The sequence below is a fragment of the Histoplasma capsulatum genome (genome assembly GCF_000150115.1).
Source record: "Histoplasma capsulatum G186AR genomic scaffold supercont2.7, whole genome shotgun sequence".
In the NCBI taxonomy this organism is placed as follows: domain Eukaryota; kingdom Fungi; phylum Ascomycota; class Eurotiomycetes; order Onygenales; family Ajellomycetaceae; genus Histoplasma; species Histoplasma capsulatum.
In genome coordinates, this window is record NW_025544807.1 from 18,809 (window position 1) to 46,159 (window position 27,351).

Sequence of the window (27,351 nt, forward strand, 5' to 3'; positions counted from 1 at the left end):
GCGGAATTCGATCAGATATTTTGGCCCAATATACTATTTATTCAAATTCGTGAAAATTTTCCGACAATTTCTGCCAAGAGTTACCGCCTCCAATAACTTGGCGAGAATCATTCTCCACACGAGGTCAATTCATCCATAGTACGGGTAATAAAATCGAGTAAAAAAAGGCCTAAGTATAATCCACTATTCAGACTCTCTTTGAAACTTCGTTTTGCAGACAGATATTGCCCTTCGCCATCAGCTTTCTGTAATGGTACAAATGATTTTCCCTTTGGTCTGGTTACTTTCCATGAGCAAATGGGCATCGATAACCTTCTCAAATGGGAAGACTCTCTCAACATAAATTTTGAATGTCCCCTCCCTAAATTTAGGCATTGCATGATCCAGCAATAGATCCCGAAGCTGCCTCTGATACGCGATATCCCTACTCCTCAAAGAACTGCCTTCATACCTCAAACGCTTCCTCAGAATTTGGCTGATATCAATACCAGCAGGTAACTTCGTGCCGCCTAAGAAACCGAGGTTGACAATACGGCCGTCCTTCGCGGCTGCGTCAAGATTTCCTTGGAAATAGCTTGCACCGACGAAGTCAACAATCACATCGACGCCGCGGCCATTGGTAACCTTGCTCAACTCGCTAACCCAGTCTTGAGTCTTGTAGTTAAATCCGGCCGTTGCCCCCAGGTCCTTGACACAGAAGTCGATTTTTTCCTGCGAGCCGGCTGTAACATAGATATTGCTAGCGTTGTCTGCTTTTGAGAGTTGTATTCCAGAGATGGAAACAGCTGATGCTCCTGCATGCCAGAGTATTGATTTTCCTGGCTTAAATTCGCCTACTAGATACATAGCCTGCGCTGCTGTGAACCATGTCTGCAAGATTGTAGTAGTTCACAGGTAATCAGTATGCGACGTGACAAATCCTTGTAGGGTGATCTGAGAAATTCGTTACCTCTGGTATCCCCGCCGCTTCTATCCACGATAGTTCTGCAGGCTTGTGAAGCAGTGTTTGCACAGAAGATGAAATATACTCCGCATACGCTCCTTTTGTTGTGTTTAAAAACGCCCACATGTGAGAAATTGCAGAGGGGATTACACAGTCATATTTAACCAGGAGATTTTACAACAAACCTCCGTAAGCCAATCCAAATACCTCATCACCGACTTTGAAGTCGAGACAGTCTCCATCGCCCAAGGATTCAATGACGCCAGAGAACTCCACACCCAATGTCTTAGGGGCTTGAGGGGGAACCGGATACATCCCCTCTCTCTGCAACAAATCCATCCTGTTCAAGCCAAACGCTTTGATTTTCACAAGGGCCTCTCCTGCAGCAGGCAGGGGTTTGGGGATGGTGTTGATGAACAGATTGGCTGCGGGGCCTTTCCCCCCCTTAATATCTGATAGCTTCATGTTAAACAAGAAAATATGAGTTTTAAGAGTGGCGAGAACCAACCGATTGCACGCATGCTAGCCATTGTTTGATAGATGTCAGTTCAATCCAGAAGTACTATTTAGTAGTCAGGTTTTTCATCACAGGATATGAATGAATAAATAAACATTCTCCAGCAGCCTGCGATTACTTCGAAACAGGTTCCCAGACCTGGTTCGTCTGAACAATCAACCATTATTAAGCAGCAAAATCGCCACGAAGGTTCCAGCACAAATTCGATACCATTTGCTACGCAAAAATCAAAATCAGGACACTTTTTTTTTTTTTTTTTTTTTGCAAATCCATATATGCAGCTATTCTACTTACTGGTTTTTTTTTCTTTTTCCTTTTTCTTTACAATTTCAACCCTTGGCAAACCCTAATTCTCCTTCTCAAATCCATGTGTATCCGGTTACAAAATCAAGCAGGATCAACCTTTTTAGATTATATACGTAAACCTCATTTAGCTTTTTTGCAAACCAAGTCGAATAGCAAACCATGTAGCAATGATTTTGCACCAGAAAAACTTCCTCCGGAAGGTTCTGATTCCGAAATGAAGCGCTGCCTATATAGGTTCTCCTACTGGATCTACAATACCGGGTTAAATCGTTTGTGATATTTCGCGATATCGTTTATGAAGTTATGAGAACGAGGCAGAAACACATATTATGTACAAGGAAACATATATCCTCAGGGGGTATTCCACGCAATCCTTTAGCTGAGCTCGTAAGCCTTGATCAGCTCTGCAAGGCGAGCTGATTCCACACTGTAATCGATAGCGCTAACGGACGATACTTGGTATCGAACACTAATAGTTATTCTTAGAAACTGCATGTACAGTACTGTAGACGGAAGGGATAACTCACCGTTGCTGATCCTGGAAGTTATCCATTTTGGCCCTGCAATTGAAATTCCAAGCACGACAGTTGGCTCTCTGGACAAGCTCTTCGTAGGCCCGTTCATCGTTTTCCTTAAGCTCCATAAGCTCATTTGCAGAAGTTCCTAGAATAATTTTTCCAACTTCGTCAAAGCAACTGAGCCACAAAGCACCAGTGTGATCGCACACGTTCACAGACAGGATATAGCGATACTCTGGATGAGGGAATGATTGGTCGCATCTCTCGCATCGCCACTGCCCATTCTCATCCTGAAGAACTTTTTTGTTGCATTTGTCAGTGAGACAAGCGGGGTAGGCCATGGTGTCTTGCTTGACATAAACCACGGTGGCTTTCACCGAGAAATAATCTGGTTTTTCAGACATCCCCAAATTGCCTTCGTGAACCTGCACAATGGTTTTGAAGGAGCTAGCCCGGTCACCAAACCCTGCAGCATTGTTCATTGAGTCATGGGACGCAAAGGTTTCCGACCTTCCTTGGGCGTCATACCAGCCCTTTAATTTATGAGCATCTTCAATATCGGGGTCAACTGTCATGGACCCTGAACTGAGCAAACTAAGAGACCTCCCATTAAAATCGGAGACTTTCACGCCCTTGAAAGCGACCACAGATTCCGGTACCGAATCAAACTCTTTGGCGATATTTCCCCATACGGTAAGTCGAACAGAATATCCTGTGTTGTCAACTAACGTAAGATCACGCTTGTCATAAGGCTTGCTAGTTGTCTTAGACAGGATCTGAGAGAGTTCTCCAACGTCCTTCAACACTCCAATCACATCGATTGTGGTGCCTGCTTCTACCGATTGCAAATTAGCAATATTGGTGAAGTTGAATCGAATTTGCGGAACATCGTTTTGCTCTTCGGCCTGCATCCCTGCACGTTAGAATTCTACTTATTGATGATTAAAAACAGGTATGGGTAAGACTGACTTTTTCAACAATTGTATCCTTTTCGAAGGTAAGTTCATATTCGTTATTGAGGTTATTGAACGCTTTTTTGGCCATTTGGACACGGCACGGGCTTGATATGTAATATACACAGCCTTCCTCAAAAACGCCATACAATGAATCGCACTGGTCTTTGAAAGCGGTAGCACGAATTTCGCCGCTATCATCCAAGAGGTTAACGCTAAAAAGTTTGCCCTCTCCATTCTTATTGTGCCATGTTTTGATAGCCGATTTGTTCGTACACCGTGCCTTTATCGTCCATTTATGGGAATACGGGGATAGTGCTTCGATGGGATATATATTAGCATGGGCGGTTGCTGCCGCCGCAGATCGCTGCGCTGGTTGTTGGGGTGGTTGTTGGGGTGGCTGTTGGGGCCCACGGGAGCCATAGAACCCATTGCTGGAAATTGTCGTCGGGATAGTCTTGTCTTGCTCTTCTTGCTTTGCGTCAAGGGGTTGAGGATCACCAATCTTCTTCTCACATATGCCCAGTCTGTCCAACACTTCGAGATCAAGGATGATTAGGATTCTGTAACAAAGTATAATGGTCAGGCTGGTTCTGGTGTTGATCCTTGACTATGTCAGATGGCGAGAGAACAACTGACCTTTTCCCTTTTACCATGTTCGCTTGGAATGATTTCAACCGAACGAAGCAGCCACGGACTAATTGCCCACTCGTAACATAATGGTTGGCTTCTATCACATCCAAGTTAATAAAATGGACATTCAGTAGTCATTGGCGGCCGGGTTCTAAGCATACGGGTTGCAAGCATTGTCTGTACGTAGTTTGTGATGTCACTGAAAACGGCTCTGAACCTTTCAGGACTGTTTGGCTGAGGAGGCAAAGGTTTAACTTGAACACATTGGACTACAGGCTCAGCGATCTTGGGTTTTGAGTCATCAAAAATTGCGCTGGATACCATCAGTTTAATAGACTTATAATGTTCGCTAAGCTTTGAGAAAATACCTAAGCGCCCCCATCGTGATCTCTGCCGCGGGGTCTGCCATGGTGGTCTCGGAAAGCAAGCTTTCAAACAATATGACAATATATCAAGTAATGCAGAAATAAGACAGCTAGTAGACGTAATTGGTGTTGATGAAAGGCGTTCTTGCGTGCCTGTTCGTTGCTTTGTTGTTCGAAATCAATCGATGAGGTTTGATATCGAGGACGCGTCGGTTGAACACGCGTTAAGCGGTTGAGGTGGGGTGAGTGAGAGCCAACCACAATTACATAATCACACTGACCTCATCGCAAGCTGCCTGATCAATTTGCGGCTTAATTCCTGAAACCCTCCCTCCTTCAACATCAACAGAAGCAAGTCATTTCGGAGTGGGTACGCCATGGCTTGCATTCATATTGATTCTCCTGGTCGGTTTGCCTACTCTTTTCTCTAAGGTTATTTGTTTTGTTCCTAACAGCGACTTCGCTAGAGCTCCGTGCCCCGCGGGTTAACCAACCTGTTTATCGAGAGGATTGCACCCAGTGCTTTGACTCAATAGTATGCCTACTATTATCTCTAGCTATATTTTACTTCAGACACTTCTAACGGTGAATAAAGGACGATCCTTCGGGTTTAGATGTCTGTCTTTTCTGTTTCAACGGCGGATGTACGGGCGATAGGAATCACTCAAGCATCCACCACCAGCGCTCAGGACATCCGCTCGTGTTGAATATCAGGAGGACAAGAAAAGCCGTGCAGGTTAGATTTCCTTAACTTAATTTCTTTTTCTTATTGATGTTTTGAATCCGAATATAATTCTCAGGTGCTTCAGTCCATACTAATAAAATTCAATAAAGCGAGATGAACCCCCCCCTAAGATGTCGAAGCTAGCCATCACTGCGGAAAGTGAAGAAGATCGCTATGACACTACCACGAGAGTTAACTGCCATTCTTGTCAAGTTAGTGACATTGAAAAATCCGCTGGGAAACTCCCAGCGGTTGTCAATGGTGTATTGAAAGCTGCCACATTCTCACGGAAGGAGGAAGTCAAGGCCTGGGAGCAGGAATACAAACCGTGCCAGCATATACTGTCTCTCGTCCAGGATCAATCGAATCAGACAACGTCAAAAGGTATACTCTTTGCCATACAAGAAAGATTGTATTAGCTGCCCCCAAACTGAACCCATCTTCCTTAGATCTATGTAAATGCTCCTCATGCGACTTAAAAGAGAACCTCTGGTTGTGCCTCGAATGCGGTAATTTAGGGTGTGGTCGAAGTCAGTTTGGCGGCGTAGGTGGTAATTCTCATGGCCTCGCCCATGCAGATTTTTCTTCCCATGGAGTCGCCGTTAAACTTGGTTCCATTACACCGGAGGGCTCTGCGGATGTTTTCTGCTACAAATGCAATGACGAGATCATCGATCCTGACCTTACCACACATTTAAAACACTGGAACATAAATATCGCTGATCTCGAAAAAACCGAACAAAGTCTCGTGGAAATGCAGATTGAACAAAACCTTAAATGGGATTTTTCGATGACTGGACAGGATGGACATGAATCGAAGCCCCTTTTTGGAAAGGGACTTACAGGACTCAAGAATTTGGGAAACAGCTGCTATGTTTCCAGTGTTTTACAGTGCCTATTCTCATTGCCTGAATTCAAAGAGCGGTATTCCCAATCCATGGCCATTCCACCAGCCACATTAACCCCAGCGGAAGATCTTGAAACACAGTTACGGAAACTCAACGATGGTCTACTCTCTGGCCGTTATTCATTCCCCGATCCCGATGCAGCTATTTCTACTGATTCGCTCGATGTCGTCTATCAAAAGGGTCTTGCTCCTGCGATGTTCAAACATTTGGTGGGTCGTGGCCACGAAGAATTCTCAACAATGCGTCAGCAAGATTCATTTGAATTTCTTATACATCTTTTCAAACTCATTACACGTTCAAAACACACAGACGGCCTCCAAGACCCTGTGGGCTCATTTCGGTTTGCACTAGAACAACGTTTGCAATGTCTAGCGTGCAGAAAGGTCCGATATACGGTGGATGAGCAGGATAATATTTCGGTCCCTGTTCCAGCACGTCACATAAAGTCCAATCAAAATGATACAACCTCAACAGGGGATCAGACTTCGCCAAATACACCGGAATTCGAAAGAGTGACTTTGAAAGAATGTTTGGACATTTTTACTGCAGATGAGAGAGTCGAATTGTCGTGTACCGCGTGTGGTAGCAAAGCAGGTTTCCTCAAAAGGTCTCGTTTTAAAACCTTCCCAAGGAATTTAGTGATTAATGCTCGTAGGTTTAGCCTCGTTAATTGGGTACCGACAAAGCTTAATATTCCCGTTGAGGTTGATGATAAACCCTTTGATATGAGTGCTTATATATCCGCCGGGCTCCAGGATGGCGAAGAATTATTACCAGAGGATTCACCCGCAAGCCAACCCGCAGCGTTTATTCCAAACCACAATGCACTTGATCAGCTTTTAGCTATGGGATTTCCAGAAGTTCGGTCCAAAAAAGCCCTTCACGCAACCGGAAATGCTAACGTAGAGGCTGCGATGAATTGGCTAATTACCCACATGGAGGACCCGGATATTGACGAACCTGTAGAACTTACAGCAGGCAATCCTCCCTCAAACGATCAACCGATGGATGATCCAGACAGTATCGCCCAGCTTAACGAAATGGGAATTGACGTGGCCAAGGCTCGCATGGCTCTCAGAGAAACAGGTGGTGATGTTATGAGAGCGGTCGAGTGGGTGTTCAGCCATCCTGATGACACAGGAGCATTAGAGGATTCCTCAGGAGATATGCCATCTGGCAACACCAGAGAGCCTCCTGGCTTCAAAGAGTTACCAGCTGAATTCCAACTACAATCCATCATCTGTCATAAGGGGGCCTCAGTTCATGCCGGGTGAGTTTGCTTACTATTTCACGTCTCCTTCCTTGGTTGGTGCGCGTTTTCGTTACTAATGAGCAAAAACCTAGGCATTATGTCGCGTTTGTACGAAAGCTCCTACCAGGATCGGAGACACCGCAATGGGTCCTGTTTAACGATGAGAAGGTCGTTGAGGCGAGCGATGTGGAGGAAATGAAGCAATTTGCATATGTCTACTTTTTCAGGATGCTCTAGATTTTCCCCTTTGCCCAATAACTATTTGTGAGTCGAGTTCCTGTGCAAGTAGACTCGGTTGCAATATACCAAATGCTACCTGAATGATTTAATGAAGTATTGAGTCGTCTTATCCCTGATGTTTGAGACTATCGATTTCACAAGTGTTTGATAAATGAACATGGGTAACGTTGCGGGCATAATACACAAATGGCTTTGATGAAATACCAAGTGCAACCAAAGCTGAAAATCAGTTTTTCTCCAATTCCAACCCTGGCAGGCGTTTCAACAACATGTACATGTACATAGAAGGACTTGACATACAAGTGAAAAAGGGTTATACATGCAAAGTCTTAAATTCTGTTGACGACCCAACACCAGCCACATTCCACCCATGATTAAAATACACACATGGAACAAGTAAAACAACCCCCGCCAATAGCAAACACAAAATAGGAAATAGTGGTTATATGTAGAGTTAGTACAATGCAAGGTAAAGAAAGGGAAAAAGGAAAAAAAATCAGTGAAGTGGAGAAAAGTATCATCATATCCCCTCAACATCAGTGGCCACCAGGATTATTACCTCCTTCGCGAACAGGTGTTGAAAACCGTCCCGTCGTCTCACTAATAATCCAAGAGAACCACTCGTCAAGCTTTCCCTTCTCGACGTATGTGCGTAGCAAGTCAGCCTCTGCATCCAACTCCTGAAGGTAGCTAATCTGCTGATCCGGAGGCATGCCTGCATGGGACATTGAAGGGAAAATGTTTGATTCAAGAATACGCGAGGGGGTGTAAGATTGGCGGGTCAGGCGAACATCCTCGCCAAGTACTGTGTTGTGAGGCAATGGGCGTTAGTTTTAAAACAATTCAAAATAGTATATAGATACAGCCTTTGTAAAGAAGGGACAGGGGAAGAAAGAAAAGAATCCTCTACCTTCAGCAAGCTGTCTCATAGTCTCTGCTAACGCCGTCGCGTGAACCTTCGACTCAACCTCTCTATCCCCCTTCTTCTCTGTCCGATTGATAGCCTCCCAATTATCACGAATCATACAACGACGCCAGATGAGTCTTTCCAAACCGTCGCGGTACTCGTGCGCTTGCTGGTCCTGATGATGGAAATTTCCCATCTTGAGAACGGTGAGTGCGAAGAAAAATTCATGCCCGCCAATGCTATCTTCCTCTTCTCCACCTTCAAGGAACCGAACGGGATCCATCAACGTCAGCAGATTGATGAGTTCCTCTGGCTCCATTGGTGATCTAGTAACGAGTTTGGCGAGGCAACGCTGGAGAAGGGCACGGAGAGCTGGCTTGCCGCGCACGACGTTGTTTCCAAACTGTTCGGTGGCGAGTTGGAGAGCGGCCCCGTCATCGATAGCACCATGTAGTGTTGGGAGGACATGTTCGTAGATCAATTCTTGAATGTTACATGTTTCCATAAGTTGGTCGAACGGCCTTACAGCGTCGTGCAGGCTTGCTGGCGCAGATCCAGCCTTTTCGAATTCTGCTAGTTTGGCTAATTTGGCAAGCGATATTTCGACGCGCTTGCTCCAGATGTCGGTTTCTTGTTCAATCGCTAAGCGCTGCAGGGTCGTGCATGCGGTTTTATAATCACGCTCCCCAACAATATCATTGATCCAGCTCAGTTTTGAATACGCTGGGTGGCTTCGTAAAAATTTCGTAACCGCTCCCTGGTACTCCTGCATTATGAAAAGCGTTTCTGGCTGGCCGACGGTGATGTGTCTGGTAAAGAAAGCATCAGCCCAGGCGTCACCAAATCGTTCGAAATAATTGTCAATTCTCCGTTTCCAGACTTTCGTTCCTTCATCGAGTACTGGGCTATCGTCCTCTGATCGTCTTGGTGGCCTCTGCTCTTTTATTTGCTCGTGCAAGTCGACCATAAGTTCCACCAACGCATCCATATCTCGGAAGGATTCCGCAAGGGTAATTGCATCTTCCAGCAAGCCAATCGCTGCCAGTTTAAACAACTGTGGTTTGCGATTCTCCACATGCGATTTCTCAAGCATTTTCCCACTACTCTGGATCTCCGAGTCATTCTGCGCTGCACACCACATAGTCCGCTCTTTGTGTAGCAATGCAAATGCACGGAATTGCCTGGGGATATTTTCTTTGATAGTGTCGAGAACCTTGCTGGTTCTCGTAGTTGATGAATCTGATCCAGTAGCTGCTGTTGTAGCAGGGCGACGTCGACAGATGTTGAGTTCCAGATCCAAGAGCTGTTCGGTTTCTGAATAATTAATTTGCGTTGACGTCCAAAACTCAGGTAAAGCACTATACTGCGCCACGATAGCTGCATCGTCGTCCATAAATCCTTCGCCTACTCCGTATAGGGCGGCACTATCCTCTCGGAATTGAAAGGCTGTTTCCAGTGCAGCCAATGACAAGTCACAAGCCTCGCAAACCCTCTCCGCAAATTGCCTGTCAACCGCACGCGACGTATTGCTATCTTCTTTTCGAAGCCCGTTTAAGATCCACGGGATGATGTATTCCATTCTCCACGTATCATGAATAAACCAATGCCGCACAATGTCGGTTTCGCCGCTTCCCGGCTCAATTTTCGTTTTGTGATTGTCTCCCATTTTTGAAATAATGAAGTCGAGATGTGTCCGGTTGCTGGTAGGATGTTCTTCGTTTCCCTGTTGTACCTTCCATATAGCTCGTTGAGCTGCCATTTTTTCTGCTCCCCACAAGAGCTTCCACCTCGCCAAAGGGGAAAAATATACATGGAATCGTTGTATGTATAGAGCTAAATCATGAAGTGCAGAAGCTCGCATTTTCATATACTGCTCCAGGGATGGGATGGTGGTCGGGATGAATTTCGAGTTAGACCGAAGAATTTCGTCACTTATTTGTAATGCAGCTTGTTCAAGCTCAGCGGGAGCAGAGCGAAGCTCATCATAACCAACAAATTCAAGAGGGTTCGATTTCATGCTACCGTAAAATACGATCTGCTCGAGTCGCGATTTAGCGGTAATCTTTGCCCCATCGGCAATATTGGAGGGCGGCCTGGGCAGAGCAGATACCCGAATGAGGCCAAAGTTGCGAATCATGAGGATGCATGACGGATATTTATGGTCGGCATCGGAATCCTCGGGACTACACCCCTGGACGGCGTACCCATTTCCATCTTTGAGCCGGATATAATCTTGGAAATTTGAATCCATCACGTGGCTCTCTTCTAGAAGTTGGGCCGATACTGGATCAACAAGCGGTACAAGGGATATGATCACCAACCCCCTGTCGAATATTACAAACGCCCAGCCTCCAGGTTTAGGGACACAAAGGAGTGGTGTCCAAAGAGCACCAGAATCCACGGCGTTATTTCGAAGTTGAAGGGGGTTGACAACATCAGCAGTCGCTGTGGAACCCGCAATCCTCAGGCCGACAACAAAATACGACAAGGACGAATTTTGACAGACCCCGACCAGCGCCCAAAGAGAGATGGCACAATCAACATCGTTTACATCCCCAGGAGCGTAGTGATTGGGGTCCCCATTAGCAAACGCGAAATCGTAAACCTGGAAAGTATTTTGGGCATCGTCTTCAGAGACATCCACCGTACGTCTCAGAGCTTGTAGAATGGATTGCTTCGCATCAACCTGCGCCTTGAGAGAGTTCCCGTTATTCCAGTGGATATCCCACAGCTCAAACTCCCCCGCGCTGGTAGCTATTATAATATCGCGCTGACCGCGTTGGGACGACATGCCAGCCTTAGCAGCCGCGATTTTTCTTTTCCATGAGCTACCAGAGAGCACACTTCTGATTCCCCCAAAGAAGCCAACATTACTCCCTCGTGATATCCCATGAAGCAATTGAACAGAAATGCCAGGTTTGCCTTGTGAATCGCGAATAGACACATGGGCGAGGCGACCAGTAGATAACGCAATGATAATTCCCGAAGGTTCGGCGTTAATGATTTCCGTAGCCATCTCTCCGGATAACATGCCAGGTATGTGCCCTTGAATTCCGTTTTGTCTTTGTTTCATGAGCCCAAGAATGGCAGCGTTCGAAACGGTTTCCCAAAGAGTAATTTTTCCCGTTGATGGAACAACAACCATCAAGCCTGGGTTGCCTTCAGCAGATTTGGATATAAGCGTCCCTAAGGGAAGAGGGTCATCGGAATGCCTCGCCGGGCACGGGATAGCAAACTGAAGGACGGTGCTTGGAGTGAGGGACTGGGGGGGAATTGTGTACGGCCAAACGATAGCTTCATGTTGCGAAAGGGCAAGGCAGTATCCATTCGACGAGCTAATTGTATATCTCAATGGCGCTAAATAAAATCTATCCATCAGAATATAGCCATTCAAAAGGTGATTTTAAGGTTCAACTTACCTGTTGGGTTTTCCTTGATCTGCTCAGGTAACGAAGGTAGGTGCGAAACGGTGTAGAAGTCGTTGCTGGACTAGGATCAAACGTCAGCGTCCGAGATTCTTTGTAGAGACACAATATGAGGGATAGATAAATAAAACAACGAATGGTTCTCCTACAAGAGTAATAGTACCGTCCGTAAGACCTCCGCGTTTCTCCTGCTTCCTAGGTCCTCTCAGCGCGAGTTCGCTCACTGTCACCGGTCGACTTGAAATCTCCTCCGGCCCATTCTCGTCATCCTGTAGCGACTGCCCCTCGCCAAGGTGTTTGACCACAGCAGGTTCTCTGTCATCCTGGCGCAACGTCGAGCGTTGTCGTTTTGCTTTGGGGGGCTTCACCGACTCATCTGCGTTGCTTCTCTGCCGCCGACGTGGGTTTCGCAAGGCAGCGACAGAGGGGTGAGCTGCGACATTACTGGAGAACATGATAGTGAAGGGGAAAATAACAGGGATGGCGACGGCTTAAGAGTGTAAAGGAAGCCAAAGCTGGTAGCTGTCTGTTCCAGCTGTTGGCCAACCGCGCTCCGCAAGTTCAAATGTGTTCCTCTGTTTACAGTTTGGAGCTCCGACAATGAAGTGTTTGTTTGGAACCTTGGCGCGGGTCACATGATATCCACCGTAGCGGCTATGATCAAAACTTCGTGTGAGAGATCTCTGGCCGCAACGTGTAAACAAACCTGAAACTCCTCACGGTTGTCAAAAAAATCATTACCAGTGACCTCACATTCTTCATTGAAAACTCCTGGAATACAAGCAGGTTGTTTTCTTAGAAACCGGGGAAGACTCTGATTAATTGAGACCATTCCCGCCGGCAAAAGTCACCAGATGTCATGCTTGCTGAAGCCGCGAAACTCAACAACGGTATTCGTGGCTAGCTTCTACACAACCCAGGTAAGCATTATGGTGCTACCCCATCCTACTCTTACTTTCTATCCGACAGCAACTTCTCAAACAAAACCCATCAAGCTCAGCACATTGCTTCCTTGAGAGCAATTCCTCCCCTACTCCAACATCGGCATGCCGCGCGAGCGTCACTGTGGGTGGGTGGAAATCTTGCCGGGCTGGCCTTTACGTGCCTTTGGAAATATGGTTAAACAAAGGACCATAGAGAGTATGCCGGATCACATAACTTAGTTACGGACCGGAACTCCCGCGGGCGCTCTATGGAGGTCAATCAGTTGAGCTATCTAGTTGGGATACAGATGATATGTATGGGCATCGCGGGCTCTCACCCAGCTACGTGCCTTGCGGTTGCATCATATTACGAGAAGTGTATATACATATACGCCTTCTTCCGGACAATGAGCAACACGTTCAGTTCCTCACTCTAGCAGAGGGGGGGTATTGAGCAAACATCTTTTGTTCTTCATGGAGGAGAACGCAAAAAACAATGCGGACAGACAGCCTCCCCAATATTGTATATTTAATATTGCAAAAACTGGACGGCACGCTTCCTTTTCCAATTCCAAAACCCCACAGGGGCTCATTTTGTGGGGTGCCCGTATTGAACTCTTATGTTGATTATGGGGGACCCGCTGGCGGATATGGAAAGAGAATCCCAAGATCGACAGTGGCAGCTCGGCGATATGCCAGGCTGGCATGAGTAAACACCCTCTTATCCCGTCGAGCAAACGTCCCGACTAGTGCACAAGTGAGTGTGGTTCAAATTTTCCGCCGGGATCAATCATGGAGATCCCCAATTAAAACTGTTGTCACAAGTGACTCCCCCAGCAGCGGTAGCTAGCTTATCAAGGAATGTTTCAAGCCCTTTACCTTGACTAACCTTAATCCTAACTCACCCATGAACAAACTACCTCCAACACGCATCGACATATCTAAAGCGCACGCGCTTTCTCTCCCTTTTTTTTTAAAAAAAAATAAAAATAAAAATAAAAATAAAAAAAATCAAAAATAGCCACACGCATCAGCTGGCAAAAACGATCAATATAAAAATAAATATATGTTTCCTTTCTTATTGTAAGTTGTATTACAATAACTAGTTATACTTTAAATTTCTGATATCTGATTGGCGCTGTGTCAATTCCACATTATCCCAATGAGACAAGGCACATCATTGGGAAAAGGAAAACCAGCCTTTCCACTCACAGCAGGGGATAAGGTCTGCCCCGGGGCATCACACTGGCTCAAGACAAAAATGAAGGGGAAAGAGCCAACAACAGCCACAAATACTAACAACAACCGAGCCGATAAAACTCCATATAACAGCAAAACAAAAAAGGAGAGGGTGATGTGGGAAGGAGGAAATCCTTTGAATAAGAGCAGAAGAAGATGTGTGGTCGAGGTACAACGGTGGAGGAAAGGATTTGACCAAAATCTAAGCCTTCTTCACTTCAATGTCCTCCTCGCTGGTGGCGCTGGTGCTGCTACTATCATTGGTCTTGACCCTAACCCCATCCACACCGTCGATATCCTCAAGCGGGCCATGTACTTCCTCCTCGAAGACCGGATCCGTTTCAATAGTTTCGAACTTGGTCTTGAAATCTGCCAGCCCTTGCGTGCTGCTGTTGGAACGACGTCTGGCGTTGGTGAAGGTATATCCGTAGTCCTGCACTTCGTCTCCAGAACGGCCCCTATGGAATTATGATCTCAGCAAAAGTCGGAGAACGATTTTACGTTGTAACAATATACGGCAAGAGGAGATGGGTATATTTTCATCAGTGGGTAACTGTGGGTTTGTTTCTTTTTGTAGGGAGGGATTCTCCAATGGAAACTCACCAATTGCCCTTTCCGCCACCATCTTTCTTGGTTTTCCTAGGGTCGGCATCGACATGGCCACTCTTTGCAAAGTAGCGAGGTAGATGCTCTTCGGGAGCGGCGGTGCCATCAGCTAGGCCAGCATGGTCACGATCGTTGAGCTTGTGAGAGCGGGTCACTGTCAAAGAATAAACACACATAGATTAGCGATTGGCGGCCAATTGTATAGGGGTGGGGTCTGAAAAGAAAGAATTTTTGCCATTGGAGATGATGGATCGAGTGGATAACCGAAAGAACAGATAACCAATAATGACCCTGGTAGGTGACGAATGAACATACTTATGAAAAAGGAGAATCAAGGGATTGTCAATGGCAGGACGTTTTTGAGGAAGGTCTTCGATGAGGGGAATTGGAAGTTATGTTGTTGGCTAGGTGGTTGATCAAAGCAGTGGAGGAAGGGAGGGGGTTGTTCCGTAGAAGGCGTTCAGGAGTGGCAGAGAGAGGAGGGGCGAAGAGAGCGGCTGGAATAAAGGATCGACTGAGAGCTGCTAAACAGATAGATTGGGTAAAACAACGGGAACAGAAGAAGGATAATTGAGGTATTTCTTTGCAAAGTAACGATGTAACAGAGATCGAGGAGGAGGGTTGGAGAATCGACGAAGACGAACTGAAAGGATGGATGGTGGGAGCAGGACGGGGAGGAGGAGGAGGAGGAGAAGGAGAAACAAGCTTGGGGGACGAGCAGAGTCTAGCGGGAGAAAGCCAAGGTGCCGAGAGGGTAGGAGGGTTGATGAGTAAGGTCCTGGTATTTTTGACAGATCGAGAGCAAATGCAGACAGCAGACAGAGACAGGGCAGACAGGTGTCCGTATGTACTTATAGGTACCTCGCAGGCCGGGGTGCGGGCGAGGTGGTACCTGGGGCCTACGTATGATGTAACTTGGGGTCTGATACACAGGAATCAAACCTTCCTCTGTCCAGCCTGTACGGAGTATGGTTTCCTGAGTTACCGGCTTGCACCACCGCGGCACATGACCCCAGAGCACAGCACAACAAGCCATGCGCGCTCTCATCTCACAAAGGCACAGGCCAATTTGTTCAACGCCGTCTTCCAACCCGCTCTCCCCTTTGCATTGTCTCCACTCTGCAGTCGGCAGCGATGCATCCGCGCATCCGCGTCAATAGAACAGATGGATGCAGCAGACGCCACGCTGTAGAATGTGCTAGTAGGTCAGTACACTCAAATGTCGCACGGGACCAGTTGCTTCCCTTGGGTGAGGAGCACCTGACCAGCGGGTCCAGAGGCCCACACTACGTCATTCTCCCATGGCGCCAGGGCCAGCCAGCGTTGTCGCGCCCTAATGCGGACTAGTGTGGCGGTGAATATCCGGGGTAGGAGAGGTAAACTTGGTTTTGCAACAAACAGGTAACAGGATTTGCGTCAAAACAGTACTGGTCACTATAGTAATATGATAGATAAAAAACAAACTATCCATAGGTATGTATGTTATTGAAAGCCCCATTCACTGCAAGCATCAACAAGAAACAGTATTGCTGTACATTTTTTACCAAGGAGTTCATCACCACAATGAATTATGAATGCCAACACAGCTTCCACTCCGAAATTAAAAGTATGTGTGTGTATAATATAATAAACCTTGCCTTGGGATGCAGGGAGAAGAAGCCTGAGGTTCAAATCTAGAGACCTTCCTTGACTTTCTGTCAAAACGGTCAACACATACAGTACACTTTCCCTGGCCAAGGCAAAGCAGTGAGTTGATGAAAGTGCTAATAAAATTACCTCGCTCCTAGACGAGGAAATACTCCGGATATTCTTATAATAATTTAATATTTCACACATCGCACTTTGCTACCTGCAATTGATAAACATAGTTCCTTCTACGCTTAATACACCTTTCCACTTACTTGTATGCAGAATAACGACACTTACAGAGAGGCCAGCTACCACAGCCGCCGCTCTCCGATCACGGGCCTCACGTAGAGAGGATCTATCGTAGTGGCCGAATAGGACTTTTCCCTGATCGACTCAAATACGATTGATTGTTCATTGAGCATTCTGGTAACTTATAAAGGATCATCAACCGCTGTGGAAGAATTTGAAACGCTCCTGGAAAGTTTTGACCGATTTCGGAGAGGGCGACTTAACGAGTATTAGTAATAGATGTGCCAGCAGGTGATCGGGGCGTTACCTAGGAGTACTTCTTTCCCCGCATGTGATGGCGCCAGCATTCTGGTACAGATACTTCCTGGCGAGGGGCACAAGCAGTAAAAACTTTCCAATGATGTGATCGCAATTTTTTATAAATTATTATTTCCAAGAAAATAATCACCACCCAACAACAACAACATCAATAAAACCACGAGGACAAAGAAGGTGTAAAAAAGAATAAAGAAACATCTTCCCCTCTTCTTTCTTTTCTTCCATTCATTCCAATTTTCTAGCATCCCCACCGTTCAGAAACGATGGCGACCACTGGACGAGTCCTCCTCCTCTCCCCACCATCCCTCTCTTCGCATCCCGAAAAGCTAAACACGGTCTTAAAATCACACACGCGGGACAAGACTGATTTGCAGATGCTCGACCGGCTTGCCCACGGCCTCGTCTCCCTTCCAGAATCCACCTACGACATCGTCCTCCTCCTAACAGGCGCAGACAACACCCTCGCAGAAACCCATAGCCTGCTCAACCGTGAACTCATCCAGCGGGTCGTGCACAGTCTGAGACCGGCGGGGAAGCTGCGGAACCGGGAAAATAAGCCGTGGGGTTTGAGTGATGGTAATGGTAATAATGCGAACAGCAGCAGGCGTTACAATGATGATGAACAGCGGTTCAGGAACGAAGTGATCTTGGCAGGCCTAGTCTTTGATGATAAGGGAGAGCTATTGAAGCCAGATATCGGAGCGCAGCAGGCTATTCCGCTGAAGCTGGGCAGGAGAAAGAAGGAGAAGGAAAAGACGGACACTCTTGCGTCCTCTGCCAATTACATTACCAATGGGACAGTGGACGCACCAGCTTCAAATGGAATAAGCGCGCCTATTCCTGCAGCCAAGACGACCGAAAATAACCCAGTTCCCCCTGGAGTGGGATTTATAGATTTCAGCGATGACTTTGGCGTGCCGGCGGAAGATGATCTGGAGGATTCCGACGAGGAGCTTATCGACGAGGACGAACTGCTTGATGAAGATGATATGGGAAGACAAATTGTCCAACGTGAGTTGAATAGTCCATTGCAATCCGCTTCATGCCCACAGCCCCCCTCTCTCCCTTATCCTTTCCCTCCTCACCAATCCCTGCTACAACAACTAGACTCCGAACTTAAACCACGTTACACAGCACCTGAATGCCGCCCAAAGCCAGGCAAACGTCGACGAGCGTGCAAGGACTGCTCCTGCGGCCTCTCTCAGAAGCTTGAGGCAAAAGACAAGGCCCAACGCGCCACTGCCGACAAAGCGCTGGAGACCATGAAACTAGGCTCGAGCGAGCTGGCAGAGGTAGATTTCACCGTGCAGGGCAAGGTGGGCAGCTGCGGGAATTGCTCGCTGGGCGATGCGTTCCGCTGCGATGGGTGTCCGTATATCGGCCTGCCGGCCTTCAAGCCGGGGGAGGAGGTTCGCCTGCTGAACAACGATGTGCAGCTTTGAAAATATACTCTTTCTTCTTTCTTTCTTTTTTCTCTCTCTTGTCATATTTGCTCCCTCTCCTTGAAGGGGGATGTGTACCCTTCCTTACCCTTTCGGGCTGGTTGCGGAAGGGGATAAATAAATGAACGAATGAATGAACGGGTATTCATTTCGTGCGTTCCCTGCAGCTAGATCATAGCCAGGCGTGATTTGTTTGAATAGATAGGCAAAATAAAATCCACTCAATATCTCTCGGTCTTTATATGCCTCGAATAATGACTGTATGAACCAGCTTCTGTGGAAACAATGTGCTTAACTATGTATTTACTCTGAGATTGAAGATTCGAGGCTTCTCTGAACGCAGTCATGATCCTTTCTTTCAGCATTCAAGGGAAGAGGTAATAGCTCCAGGTTATTAAAAAGAAACTCAACAAATATTGCACTGCCATTAAAAATCTTTCTGAATTTTCTGTATTATATTTATAACTAGCTAAAATAAAACCATTACCATCCATCGTTGTGTCATAAGATATTTATATACTAGTAATCCTGGAGCGTCTGGCCGCTAGGCTTCTGAGCACTAGTAGACATACAGCTGGAAGCCCCTTTCCAAACCTACTATCCATCTGTGGCGTTCATATCTGGAGAATTGAACGTTGATTGCTATCTACTCTGCGAGCATTTGATTTGGAGGGCTCGAAATCCATGGAGAGCCGAGTTTGGCACGTGATGTCGCCTCTAGATCCATGGATTCCCAGTTCACCACTGAGGAAACTTCATTTCCATCCTCTACACAGCATTAGGACTTGGGTATGTCCCCATAAATGAAGGGAATAAGTGGAGTTTATCCCCGAAGAGAAGACTACGCAGTTTTGGCCTGCGTTTGACTTGTAGAGCACAGTAAGTCACTCTTCGCCGTCGCCCACTACTAACCCTTCCTTTGTGTTCTAATACCGAGTACTTTCAAAATGATGAAAACCGTTCCTTGCCCTCCTCTGTTATTATTTGATGAGAAACAATTAGGAGATAATCTAAATCCCTGAATAGCTTTACGTTACGCTCTTCTCGCATATGTCATTCCAACTTTTTGTGACTCTGGTGCTAATCATGTTTTGGTTCAATGTTCGAGCATCCGGCGGTTGGGTGCTTCTTCCTTGAGACATCTCACTTCTCATGGTGCAGTCCTCTATGCTTTCATTTGTATAAATATTTTATCATTTTGGAGAATCGCGTAAGAATCTGCCAGCTGCATTCAATCCATCCATTCTCAGGAAGCGCCTGCCTGCCATTTTCCCATCGGCGACATATCCGCTACGTATCTGACAATGTCTACCAGCGAATGCTGCTCCGGCACCTGATGGAAGTAGATTTTGACAAGGGAAATCTGGGAGGGTAATACGGAAAGGCAATGGTTAGAATAATAACGTCTAGTATTAATCTAGTTTTCTGCCCTGAGAATGAGGTCTATTATTCGTACTATAGATTACTACTTCCGGGCGATATGCCTTTTTGCGACCTAGGCTACTTGACGATAATTACCACAGCTACTATAAGAATACCCCAAGTAAGATAACCAAGCGAACGTGCTCTGGTTGAAAGCAATATAACAATGAACATGAATACGAGTAGTAAGGTATACTGTCATCCACCTTCATCTTCTCCCAGCCAATAAATATTGACCTCGGTCGAAGTTGGTAAGCAGCGCCTGTGATTGGCCAACCAGCCGCAGCCAGTGCCCGGGGAATGTCTTGGCACTAAAATTTCTGGACATATCGCATCTTCGAAACCGACGACGAACTGATCCTGTTCTCAGTCTTTAAACTCTCCCAATCGCCCCAGAATCAAGTCGCTCTTTCAATTGGATAGTTATAACTATTCCCGCTCCACCATTTAAAGAATAAAAGCAGCTCGCGGCAGAAGTTTCGCGACTCAAGTGTCAGCTCGCATTATGTCGTTCTCTTCCCTGGTTGCGGACATTGCATTCCGAGATGGGAATCGTGATGATTGCAGCACGTTGACTTCTCAAGGCTTGACATCCCAAATAGGCGGCGCACGCTCATATGTTAGCACTGCGGCGACCAGCGTGAGCATATCGGGTGACATCTCCAGCCAGCTTCATGCAGGCTACAGCCATCCCCTCAACAGGATATGGCAGGCCGAACGGCAGTTAACAAAGGTGAGGAACATGTTTTCCCCCCAAATGAATACATAAATGAATACGGAATGTTTTTTTTAACATATATACTGTTGCCATTGCTCCAGTCCATGCTTATCTACCCCCTTTTCATTACCGACAACCCCGATGAAGAAACACCAATTCCCTCCTTACCAAACCAGCACCGTCGTGGCGTCAACCGTCTCATCCCATTCCTTACACCCCTTGTACAAAAGGGTCTGCGATCCGTAATCGTCTTCGGTGTCCCCTTAGCCCCCAACACAAAAGACGCCCTTGGGACCTCTGCAGACGACCCTAGCGGACCTGTCATCCAAGCCATCCGTCTAATCCGCTCCCACTTCCCAGACATCTACATCGTCGCCGACGTCTGTCTCTGTGAATACACCTCCCACGGCCACTGCGGCATCCTCCGCGATGACGGCACCCTCAACAACGCCCTCTCCATCGACCGCATCTCTGACGTTGCTCTCGCCTACGCCGAAGCAGGCGCCCACTGTGTCGCGCCCTCAGACATGAACGACGGCCGCGTGCGAGCCATCAAGCTCAAGCTCATCGAAGCCGGCATTGCCCACCGCGTTCTCCTGATGTCCTACAGCGCAAAGTTCAGCGGGTGTTTGTACGGCCCCTTCCGCGAAGCTGCGGGCTCCTGCCCGAGCTTCGGAGATCGCAAATGCTACCAACTGCCACCAGGTGGTCGCGGGCTGGCTCGTCGCGCCATCCAACGCGATATCGCAGAGGGTGCGGATATCATTATGGTAAAACCTGCCAGCAGCTACCTGGACATCATCCGCGATGCGAAGGAGCTGGGCAAGGACATGCCAGTAGCGGCGTACCAGGTGAGCGGGGAGTACGCTATGATCCACGCGGCGGCGAAGGCGGGTGTGTTTGATTTGAAGTCGATGGCGATGGAAAGTACAGAGGGGATTCTGAGGGCTGGGGCGGGGATTGTGATAAGTTACTTTGTGCCGGAGTTTTTAGATTGGCTTTCCAGTTGAGAGACGGTTCATAACAGCTTGTCCTCGAGTCTTTGACGCTTGCATTCCTTTCACGAATATTTTTTTTCGGGTGACGTTTTATGATTCATCGGAGTTGGGGCACTTCTCATGTTTTTTTCTGCTGTGGCGTCATTACAGTTATCCACCACTCATCTCCGTTATATTTCATTGAATCCCGGGGAAACAAAATAGGAAAGAATGGTTGAATTGATTCGTCTTTCCGTTGCATATGTCATGGGAAAAAGAGACTCACTCTCATTATTCCTGGACTTCTCCTTCGCCTTTGTTTCCCCAACAAGGACATGCTCAGCTCCCCAGGCCTGTTTCCAAAGGCGCGTCTCTGCACTGTACGCAGCCCCGGGCATGCGGAGAATACAAAGCACGCTTTTACAGACGTTGAATAACAAACAAGAAACCAACCGAGCCTCATACGTATCGCTTCGTTCGCAGTCATTCCCCGCTCACTCGCCCTCCTGCTCTCGTCAATCTCGGTGTTCCCTTTTCAAATTCCTTCCACCCCATAATTACGTGGGTGGCAACTCTTTTCAAGGGGAAATGCACCAAGAGATGGACATATGCTTTCATATATTCCCCACTTATCCCGCAAGATGGTATGATAAATGCACCGGGTTGTGGGCTTCTTATTCCCTTTGTTTTCTTATTTTTTTTGTTGTGCTTACAGGATACAAAGAAATAAAATGGGGAATTCTGGAGGGTGGTGTTATCTTTTTTGTGTCTGCCATTATATCCGCTGGGGACGGGTTCCTTTTTCACGGATTTTCGGCACTTGTAGAGGGGGGAATTTGCGAAAGGGTTCGGTTCTTGTTTCTTTCCTTTTATTCCGCATATTCTTTTTTCATTATTATTTTGGTTGGGAGAACGCATTTTGAGAAAATGATTTGAGACGCATCGAAACGGGAGGAAAAATGTTATAACCATGTACTGTACAATAACAAAGTTATGTTTATACCCTATATCAATTTGATTCCAGTTCAAATTGAAAGCTTTTTGGCGATGTCAAGAGATCTTCAGTACGAAGTAACTGGTATGACTTTCTTATCCCTGTTCACTCTTTTTAAACAGACATCGTTTGATGTAGCTGTCATCTCCATACGCAGCCTCGACATCATGGGGCAAGATCCCCAAGCGGGATTGATCACTACTAACAAACTTACCTAGACATATGTAAAACTCACCCCCATTCCCATACAATTATACATCGACAGCTCTTATTCTACGAGGCACTTGTACTCGCATTGACGATTTTCAAGACTTCCCGAGTCAAAGGAGCTTGGATCGGAAGAGATGTGCCGAGTGGCATTGGGAAATGGTCCGGGCGGGTCAAGCAGGGCCAAGCTGATCCCTTCATCTCGCATAAAACAAAAAAGACAAGGCATCTTCTTATCTCTATCTTTTTATAAATTCACTGTGGAGGTCAATCCAAGCAAGGGCTTGCCAGAGAAAACCTCATCTGCTGCTTGTCCCTCGTCACAAAATGCAGAGATCCACAAGCATGCGTTGGCGCTCCTCCATGCGCAGATACGGGGAAAGGAGATGAAGCCCAAAAATCTCTGTGCGGAGGCCACCTTCCCCCAAAATAGCAACCGAGACGAATTACATCCATATTTACAAATCGCATTTCGCGCTTAAAAGTGCTGACTCCCGGCTTGATCGTCAGCACTGCATGATGGGCCAATTAAGACTCCAACAAACAACACGAGCTAGTCAAGATGGAAACACAACTTCAATATGAAGGGCGGTGGGAAAAGAGTTTGAAACAAATGAAGGGGAAGCAGTTAATGCGGGGGCCTGGATACCGGAGCTAGGTTAGTGAGCGATGTTGATTTGCTACACTACTACACTGCACTGGGTTTCATTTTCCTTTCGTGCACCCGCTTGTTGCTATGGATCGATAAAATGAGGGGAAATCCCGAACAGCAAGAGGAAGAGTCTTCTGATATACTCTCCGTACTACAGCGTATGTACAGTGCATGGAATAGTACAATGCTAGCACGGCGCTACGATAGCAGGCTCGGCTTAGTAGTTAGTACGCGCATAATCTTTCTTGTCGATCAGCATGTAGTGCGCAAATGGGGGCGAAGGAAGATTGCCCTTTGCAGACAAGCGCGGGGGTTCGTTGTCCGAGAGGAAGAGCTCTGGCAGTTGGGGCCTCGGGAGTGATAGTCCACTCTTCGCTTGGAGCCATGGCCAAGCGCTGAAATGAGAATCTTTCCGTCACATTTTCCTGAGGCCACTCTGTTGGCTAGTGTGAAGTTCTTCGTCCCTCCGCCCCCAGATATCAACAAGGAATATCCTACAAACTGCGCCTACGATGGGGCCATAACCAGATCATACTGCGTACTGCGCAGCAGCCAGCGAGACAAGAGCCATTAAATTCAAACCCGTGGATTCTCGGGAGTCTCAACATTTTCATCCAGCCACATTCAGCTTAGCCTTTGGGGGCCCTTTTTCCGTGAGAATGCCGAAAGGATGCTAGGCGTCACTGCGGGGTTAACGGCCATCATGCCATGTAGTGCAAAAAAAAAATTGTACAGGAAGATTTTACATAGTACTGCACAGTCAGGGCTTACTCTTCAGTAGTGCAATTTCCAGCGTCCTGGTGGGGTTGATTAAGTCACTTCCTAAGTTCCTACATACCTAACCTCCAAACCAACGGGGATGGAGATTCGTGACATTTTCCTGTTCAGTTTTAGGGTGGTGAAAAGCAACGAAATTAGTCGTTGAATGTGATGGCAGGGCTGAGGTTGCTAGCCAGCAAAAACATGGTTGGATTGATAAAAAATGTCAGATTTGTGTCAACGACTGCGATGAGCAGTGGAGCGTAAGCAGGAGATCAACATCGCTCATTTCTACCGTTAAAAATGGAACGAGGATTGTGTCGTGACTCGTGAGTTAGGTAACTACCCTTTTAAACTCTTTTCATGCATTTTCCTTGGAGTGGAGGGGAACATGTTGGCCGCTTGGTCAAAAGTGCCGGAAACGAGGGTTATGACTGACACTGCTGTAAGAGAAAAAGAAGAACAACCAAAGGCGAAAACAAATATGCAAACAAAGGTCAACTGGGCATTGTTGACCACCAAAAGAGCAATGTGAGCTGGAGACACCCTTTGAGCTGCTGAGTATCGAGCATTGAGCATTGAGAAGGAGGAGGGCCATTACGGCGTACATCGCACACACGCCGCATATACGCCGCACAACAATGATGCGGCGGTTGGGTGCGGGAACGCTCGCCTGAAGGCGCATAACGATAGAACTGCCGCTTGCCCGGCGCCAACCAACATGAGAATCACAGACAAGGGCGGCATACGCGTCCAGAGTGTATCACACAGCCGCCCACCCTCATAGCGTCAGTGATTGGGCAAACGCCCACGACGCCATCACAAGTTCACAACACCAAAAGAAAAAAAAAACACCCTTGCCGCCCAACCAATTCGGCTCTTCCACGCCCTTCCTCCTCGAGTCCTTGCTCAGCAAGGATTGCCGCTAGTGAAGGAAGCCAGGCATCTCTTACAAGGAATGTGAAGTGGCGAGGAATATGATATGCCTTGGTCGCATGTGATAGGATGGCGGGTCGCAAGGGGGGATGGCGCTACAAGCCGGGAACAAGTTGCGGCAACATAGGAAGGGGCGCCAGCGTCGCAGCGTCCGGCGGCCGCGCGAACCGTGGACCGCGCAAACGAGGCGTCTTTTGGCGAGCAGCGAGCGGCATGCGGGTACTGCAGCGCTACTGCGCCCGAGGCAGCGCTAAATTTTTGGTACTTTTGATTGGTATGTTTTTGGGGGCGGATGGATGCTGAGGGTGAGCGGTATCAATCATGATCCCAGCGAGCAACCCCACTCGTCGATTTTAAATCACGCGTCCATGGCCAACTCGGGGACTTGATGAAAAGCTGCAATGGAAAGAGGATGGCTGAGGATGAGAGGGCGATTTCGCTGCCCCCCTGGTTGTTGCATTTTAAACTCGGGGGATGTAACTCAGGTATTGACATCAATGATTTGAGGGCCTCCGTCAGCCAAAGACGGGTTGTCACTGCCCAGTCATGCCCAACAGCAGAAAAACATGTTAATAGTTGCTCCACTCACACAACTCAACAGCGTGCATTATCGGGAACAGAGAAAAACTATTGAACGAGGATATTTTTAAAGTTCAAGTTAGAAGTCCAAGTCAGCAAGGCAAGTCTGAGAGCGAACCCGAGGAAATCAGCTGGGTTAGAAGAAGCCCCTTGCTGCAAAGAAACGGGTTACAATATGTATTTTATCACTAATAGAACCAGCAACCAGGCCCGAAAATGCCGCAAACGGCACACACAGGAAGCAACTTTGGGCGATCCCATTCACAAACTCAAATCCCACAAGAGCAGTTTATCAATATCATTGGATGGGCGCTCGAAGACATGGCCCATGGGTACAAGTCCATGTATGCTGGGTTCTTCCCTGGCTGCGTTCAGCGTTTCCCCTTTGCAACTGCTACGGAGGACAAAGCGGCAAGTCAGAGCGGCTGAGCTTAAGCGAAAGTGGGGGGCAGTCAATATTCGCGCTGACCGCTTGTCGCAGAACTCAGCCAGCGTCAAGACTTGGTTGGCGGCTGGCGACTGGCGACTGGCGCCGTGCACCGCGACGAGAGACAAAAAGAATTCTCGCACATAGCGCGCCATGCGCCAGAGTTGCCTGATTGCCAACGATTGGAGGAAGATGTGGGGATGAGTGATTGGCTGATTCCAAGACGACTATTTCTTGCTTGCGGCCTGGATCAGCGATGATAGGAAAAATCGTGCATGGAGGATTCATATCATGCCAGACACAGGCTACTGAGTACTTGTTGCACACAGGATGGCCATTTTGCCAATGTGTTTTGATGAAAACCATGCTACGGCTATATGTGTAGGGTAGCAAAAGGATTATTCATATTGACGCCCCCACGAAGTCACAGTGAATAATCGTCATAATCATCCTGTTGAGAAGACTGAGGCAAGTAGATGAGAACAGAAACGCATGAGCTGGCAAGACATCACTGTACGTACTGTATCGTACGTGTGTAAGTCGCGTACGCGTACGTTACGTATACATACGTACCATTGTGTCAAGCGCCTGTTCCGATGCAGCCATGGCGATGACGATGATGGTGATGGGGTCCATCTTGTTACAATGTGAGGAGTGTGTCGCGCCGAGCTGAGAAAGATTTTGCCCATTCCCATTCCCATCCCCTTTTCCCATTTCGCCTCTGGCGCCAGACAGCCAGCAGTCAAATCACAACGACCAAGAGTTTGGCTGATCACAAGCTTGCCAAGAAGGGATGGCTGTTGTACGATTGGGCGGTATGATAAAAATGGGGATTCTCGAAGAGACACGGCACAGGGATCCGTGAGGTCTGCCAGCCTGAACGGCGCAAAAAACAGAAGGCAGAGAGCAGGGTTGGGGAGAGTGATCGAAATTCATGAAACGAGCTACCCAGGGGACGGAAAATTCTTTTTTTTTTTTTGAACTCGTCAGGGCGCCAGCATTGACAGGGTTGGTATGTATGTCATGAGTTGGTTGGAAGGGTGCAACCACTCTGGAGTTGAAAAATAATGCGTTTTAACAATAACATTTACTAGTATTTATTATTGGGAGACCTGTAAGAAGAAATTCAAACTGCGCAGCTGCTTCAATCCTGAACCAGTAGTCCATACAGCGTAAGTCATCAATAATGCTTCCGATTCTGCTGGTGGAACAGGAATGCGGGCTGTGGCCCTGTACTGCGTAGGATGTGGGCGATGTCTGTGATGGCACAGACTGCTCCCCTTTCGCTTGTTGGCGTCTGTTTGTGTTTTCAACCCATCCGACAGTCAAATCAATTGAGGATTTCAATGGCCAATGAGGCGGTGCAGCTGAAAATTATTCCTGAACACGGAAAGCTTACAGGATGGACCAGAGTATGCAGAAAGCCAATCCGACGTGCTGCGGCTGCTGCTTGCTCAGAATGGCCGACATCAATGTATGACAAGTGGGTGCTTCGGAAGTCCTTGTGGCCGTCGACTCCGGTTGTGATAGGGCGGGCTGGGCCGCTGTTGGATGCCAAGGAGCAGAGAATGCCTTGCCGCGCC

The 27,351-nt window shown here is 47.3% G+C and overlaps 9 protein-coding genes across 9 annotated transcripts; 5 read left to right on the forward strand and 4 right to left on the reverse strand.

Annotated features, from left to right (window-relative positions):
* Window positions 1–237: 237 nt before the first annotated feature.
* On the reverse strand, window positions 238–1,473 carry HCBG_05292 (zeta-crystallin/quinone reductase (NADPH); the record flags this gene model as incomplete). The annotated part of the gene is made up of 4 exons (XM_045432341.1): window positions 238–870; window positions 950–1,041; window positions 1,129–1,395; window positions 1,452–1,473. The coding sequence occupies 4 exons, from the start codon at window positions 1,471–1,473 to the stop codon at window positions 238–240; spliced, it is 1,014 nt and encodes a 337-aa protein (XP_045286457.1).
* A 565-nt stretch (window positions 1,474–2,038) lies between these two features.
* HCBG_05293 (replication factor) lies at window positions 2,039–4,279 on the reverse strand (the record flags this gene model as incomplete). The annotated part of the gene is made up of 6 exons (XM_045432342.1): window positions 2,039–2,235; window positions 2,294–3,189; window positions 3,254–3,800; window positions 3,877–3,967; window positions 4,032–4,183; window positions 4,239–4,279. The coding sequence occupies 6 exons, from the start codon at window positions 4,277–4,279 to the stop codon at window positions 2,142–2,144; spliced, it is 1,821 nt and encodes a 606-aa protein (XP_045286458.1).
* Window positions 4,280–4,612: 333 nt separating this feature from the next.
* On the forward strand, window positions 4,613–7,356 carry HCBG_05294 (ubiquitin carboxyl-terminal hydrolase; the record flags this gene model as incomplete). The annotated part of the gene is made up of 6 exons (XM_045432343.1): window positions 4,613–4,640; window positions 4,703–4,770; window positions 4,831–4,971; window positions 5,091–5,343; window positions 5,409–7,137; window positions 7,212–7,356. 6 exons carry the CDS (start codon window positions 4,613–4,615, stop codon window positions 7,354–7,356), a joined length of 2,364 nt encoding a protein of 787 aa, XP_045286459.1.
* A 539-nt stretch (window positions 7,357–7,895) lies between these two features.
* Window positions 7,896–12,146, reverse strand: HCBG_05295 (uncharacterized protein; the record flags this gene model as incomplete). Its single annotated transcript, XM_045432344.1, has 4 exons — window positions 7,896–8,164; window positions 8,270–11,623; window positions 11,686–11,755; window positions 11,841–12,146. 4 exons carry the CDS (start codon window positions 12,144–12,146, stop codon window positions 7,896–7,898), a joined length of 3,999 nt encoding a protein of 1,332 aa, XP_045286460.1.
* A 1,909-nt stretch (window positions 12,147–14,055) lies between these two features.
* On the reverse strand, window positions 14,056–14,697 carry HCBG_05296 (uncharacterized protein; the record flags this gene model as incomplete). Its single annotated transcript, XM_045432345.1, has 3 exons — window positions 14,056–14,311; window positions 14,457–14,613; window positions 14,634–14,697. The coding sequence occupies 3 exons, from the start codon at window positions 14,695–14,697 to the stop codon at window positions 14,056–14,058; spliced, it is 477 nt and encodes a 158-aa protein (XP_045286461.1).
* Window positions 14,698–15,114: 417 nt separating this feature from the next.
* On the forward strand, window positions 15,115–15,806 carry HCBG_05297 (uncharacterized protein; the record flags this gene model as incomplete). Its single annotated transcript, XM_045432346.1, has 2 exons — window positions 15,115–15,362; window positions 15,416–15,806. 2 exons carry the CDS (start codon window positions 15,115–15,117, stop codon window positions 15,804–15,806), a joined length of 639 nt encoding a protein of 212 aa, XP_045286462.1.
* Window positions 15,807–16,918: 1,112 nt separating this feature from the next.
* HCBG_05298 (DUF689 domain-containing protein) lies at window positions 16,919–18,097 on the forward strand (the record flags this gene model as incomplete). Its single annotated transcript, XM_045432347.1, has 2 exons — window positions 16,919–17,666; window positions 17,790–18,097. 2 exons carry the CDS (start codon window positions 16,919–16,921, stop codon window positions 18,095–18,097), a joined length of 1,056 nt encoding a protein of 351 aa, XP_045286463.1.
* Window positions 18,098–20,024: 1,927 nt separating this feature from the next.
* Window positions 20,025–22,247, forward strand: HCBG_05299 (delta-aminolevulinic acid dehydratase; the record flags this gene model as incomplete). Its single annotated transcript, XM_045432348.1, has 2 exons — window positions 20,025–20,252; window positions 20,339–22,247. 2 exons carry the CDS (start codon window positions 20,025–20,027, stop codon window positions 21,245–21,247), a joined length of 1,137 nt encoding a protein of 378 aa, XP_045286464.1.
* Window positions 22,248–24,831: 2,584 nt separating this feature from the next.
* HCBG_05300 (uncharacterized protein) lies at window positions 24,832–25,915 on the forward strand (the record flags this gene model as incomplete). The annotated part of the gene is made up of 3 exons (XM_045432349.1): window positions 24,832–25,036; window positions 25,364–25,476; window positions 25,550–25,915. 3 exons carry the CDS (start codon window positions 24,832–24,834, stop codon window positions 25,913–25,915), a joined length of 684 nt encoding a protein of 227 aa, XP_045286465.1.
* Window positions 25,916–27,351: the final 1,436 nt, after the last annotated feature.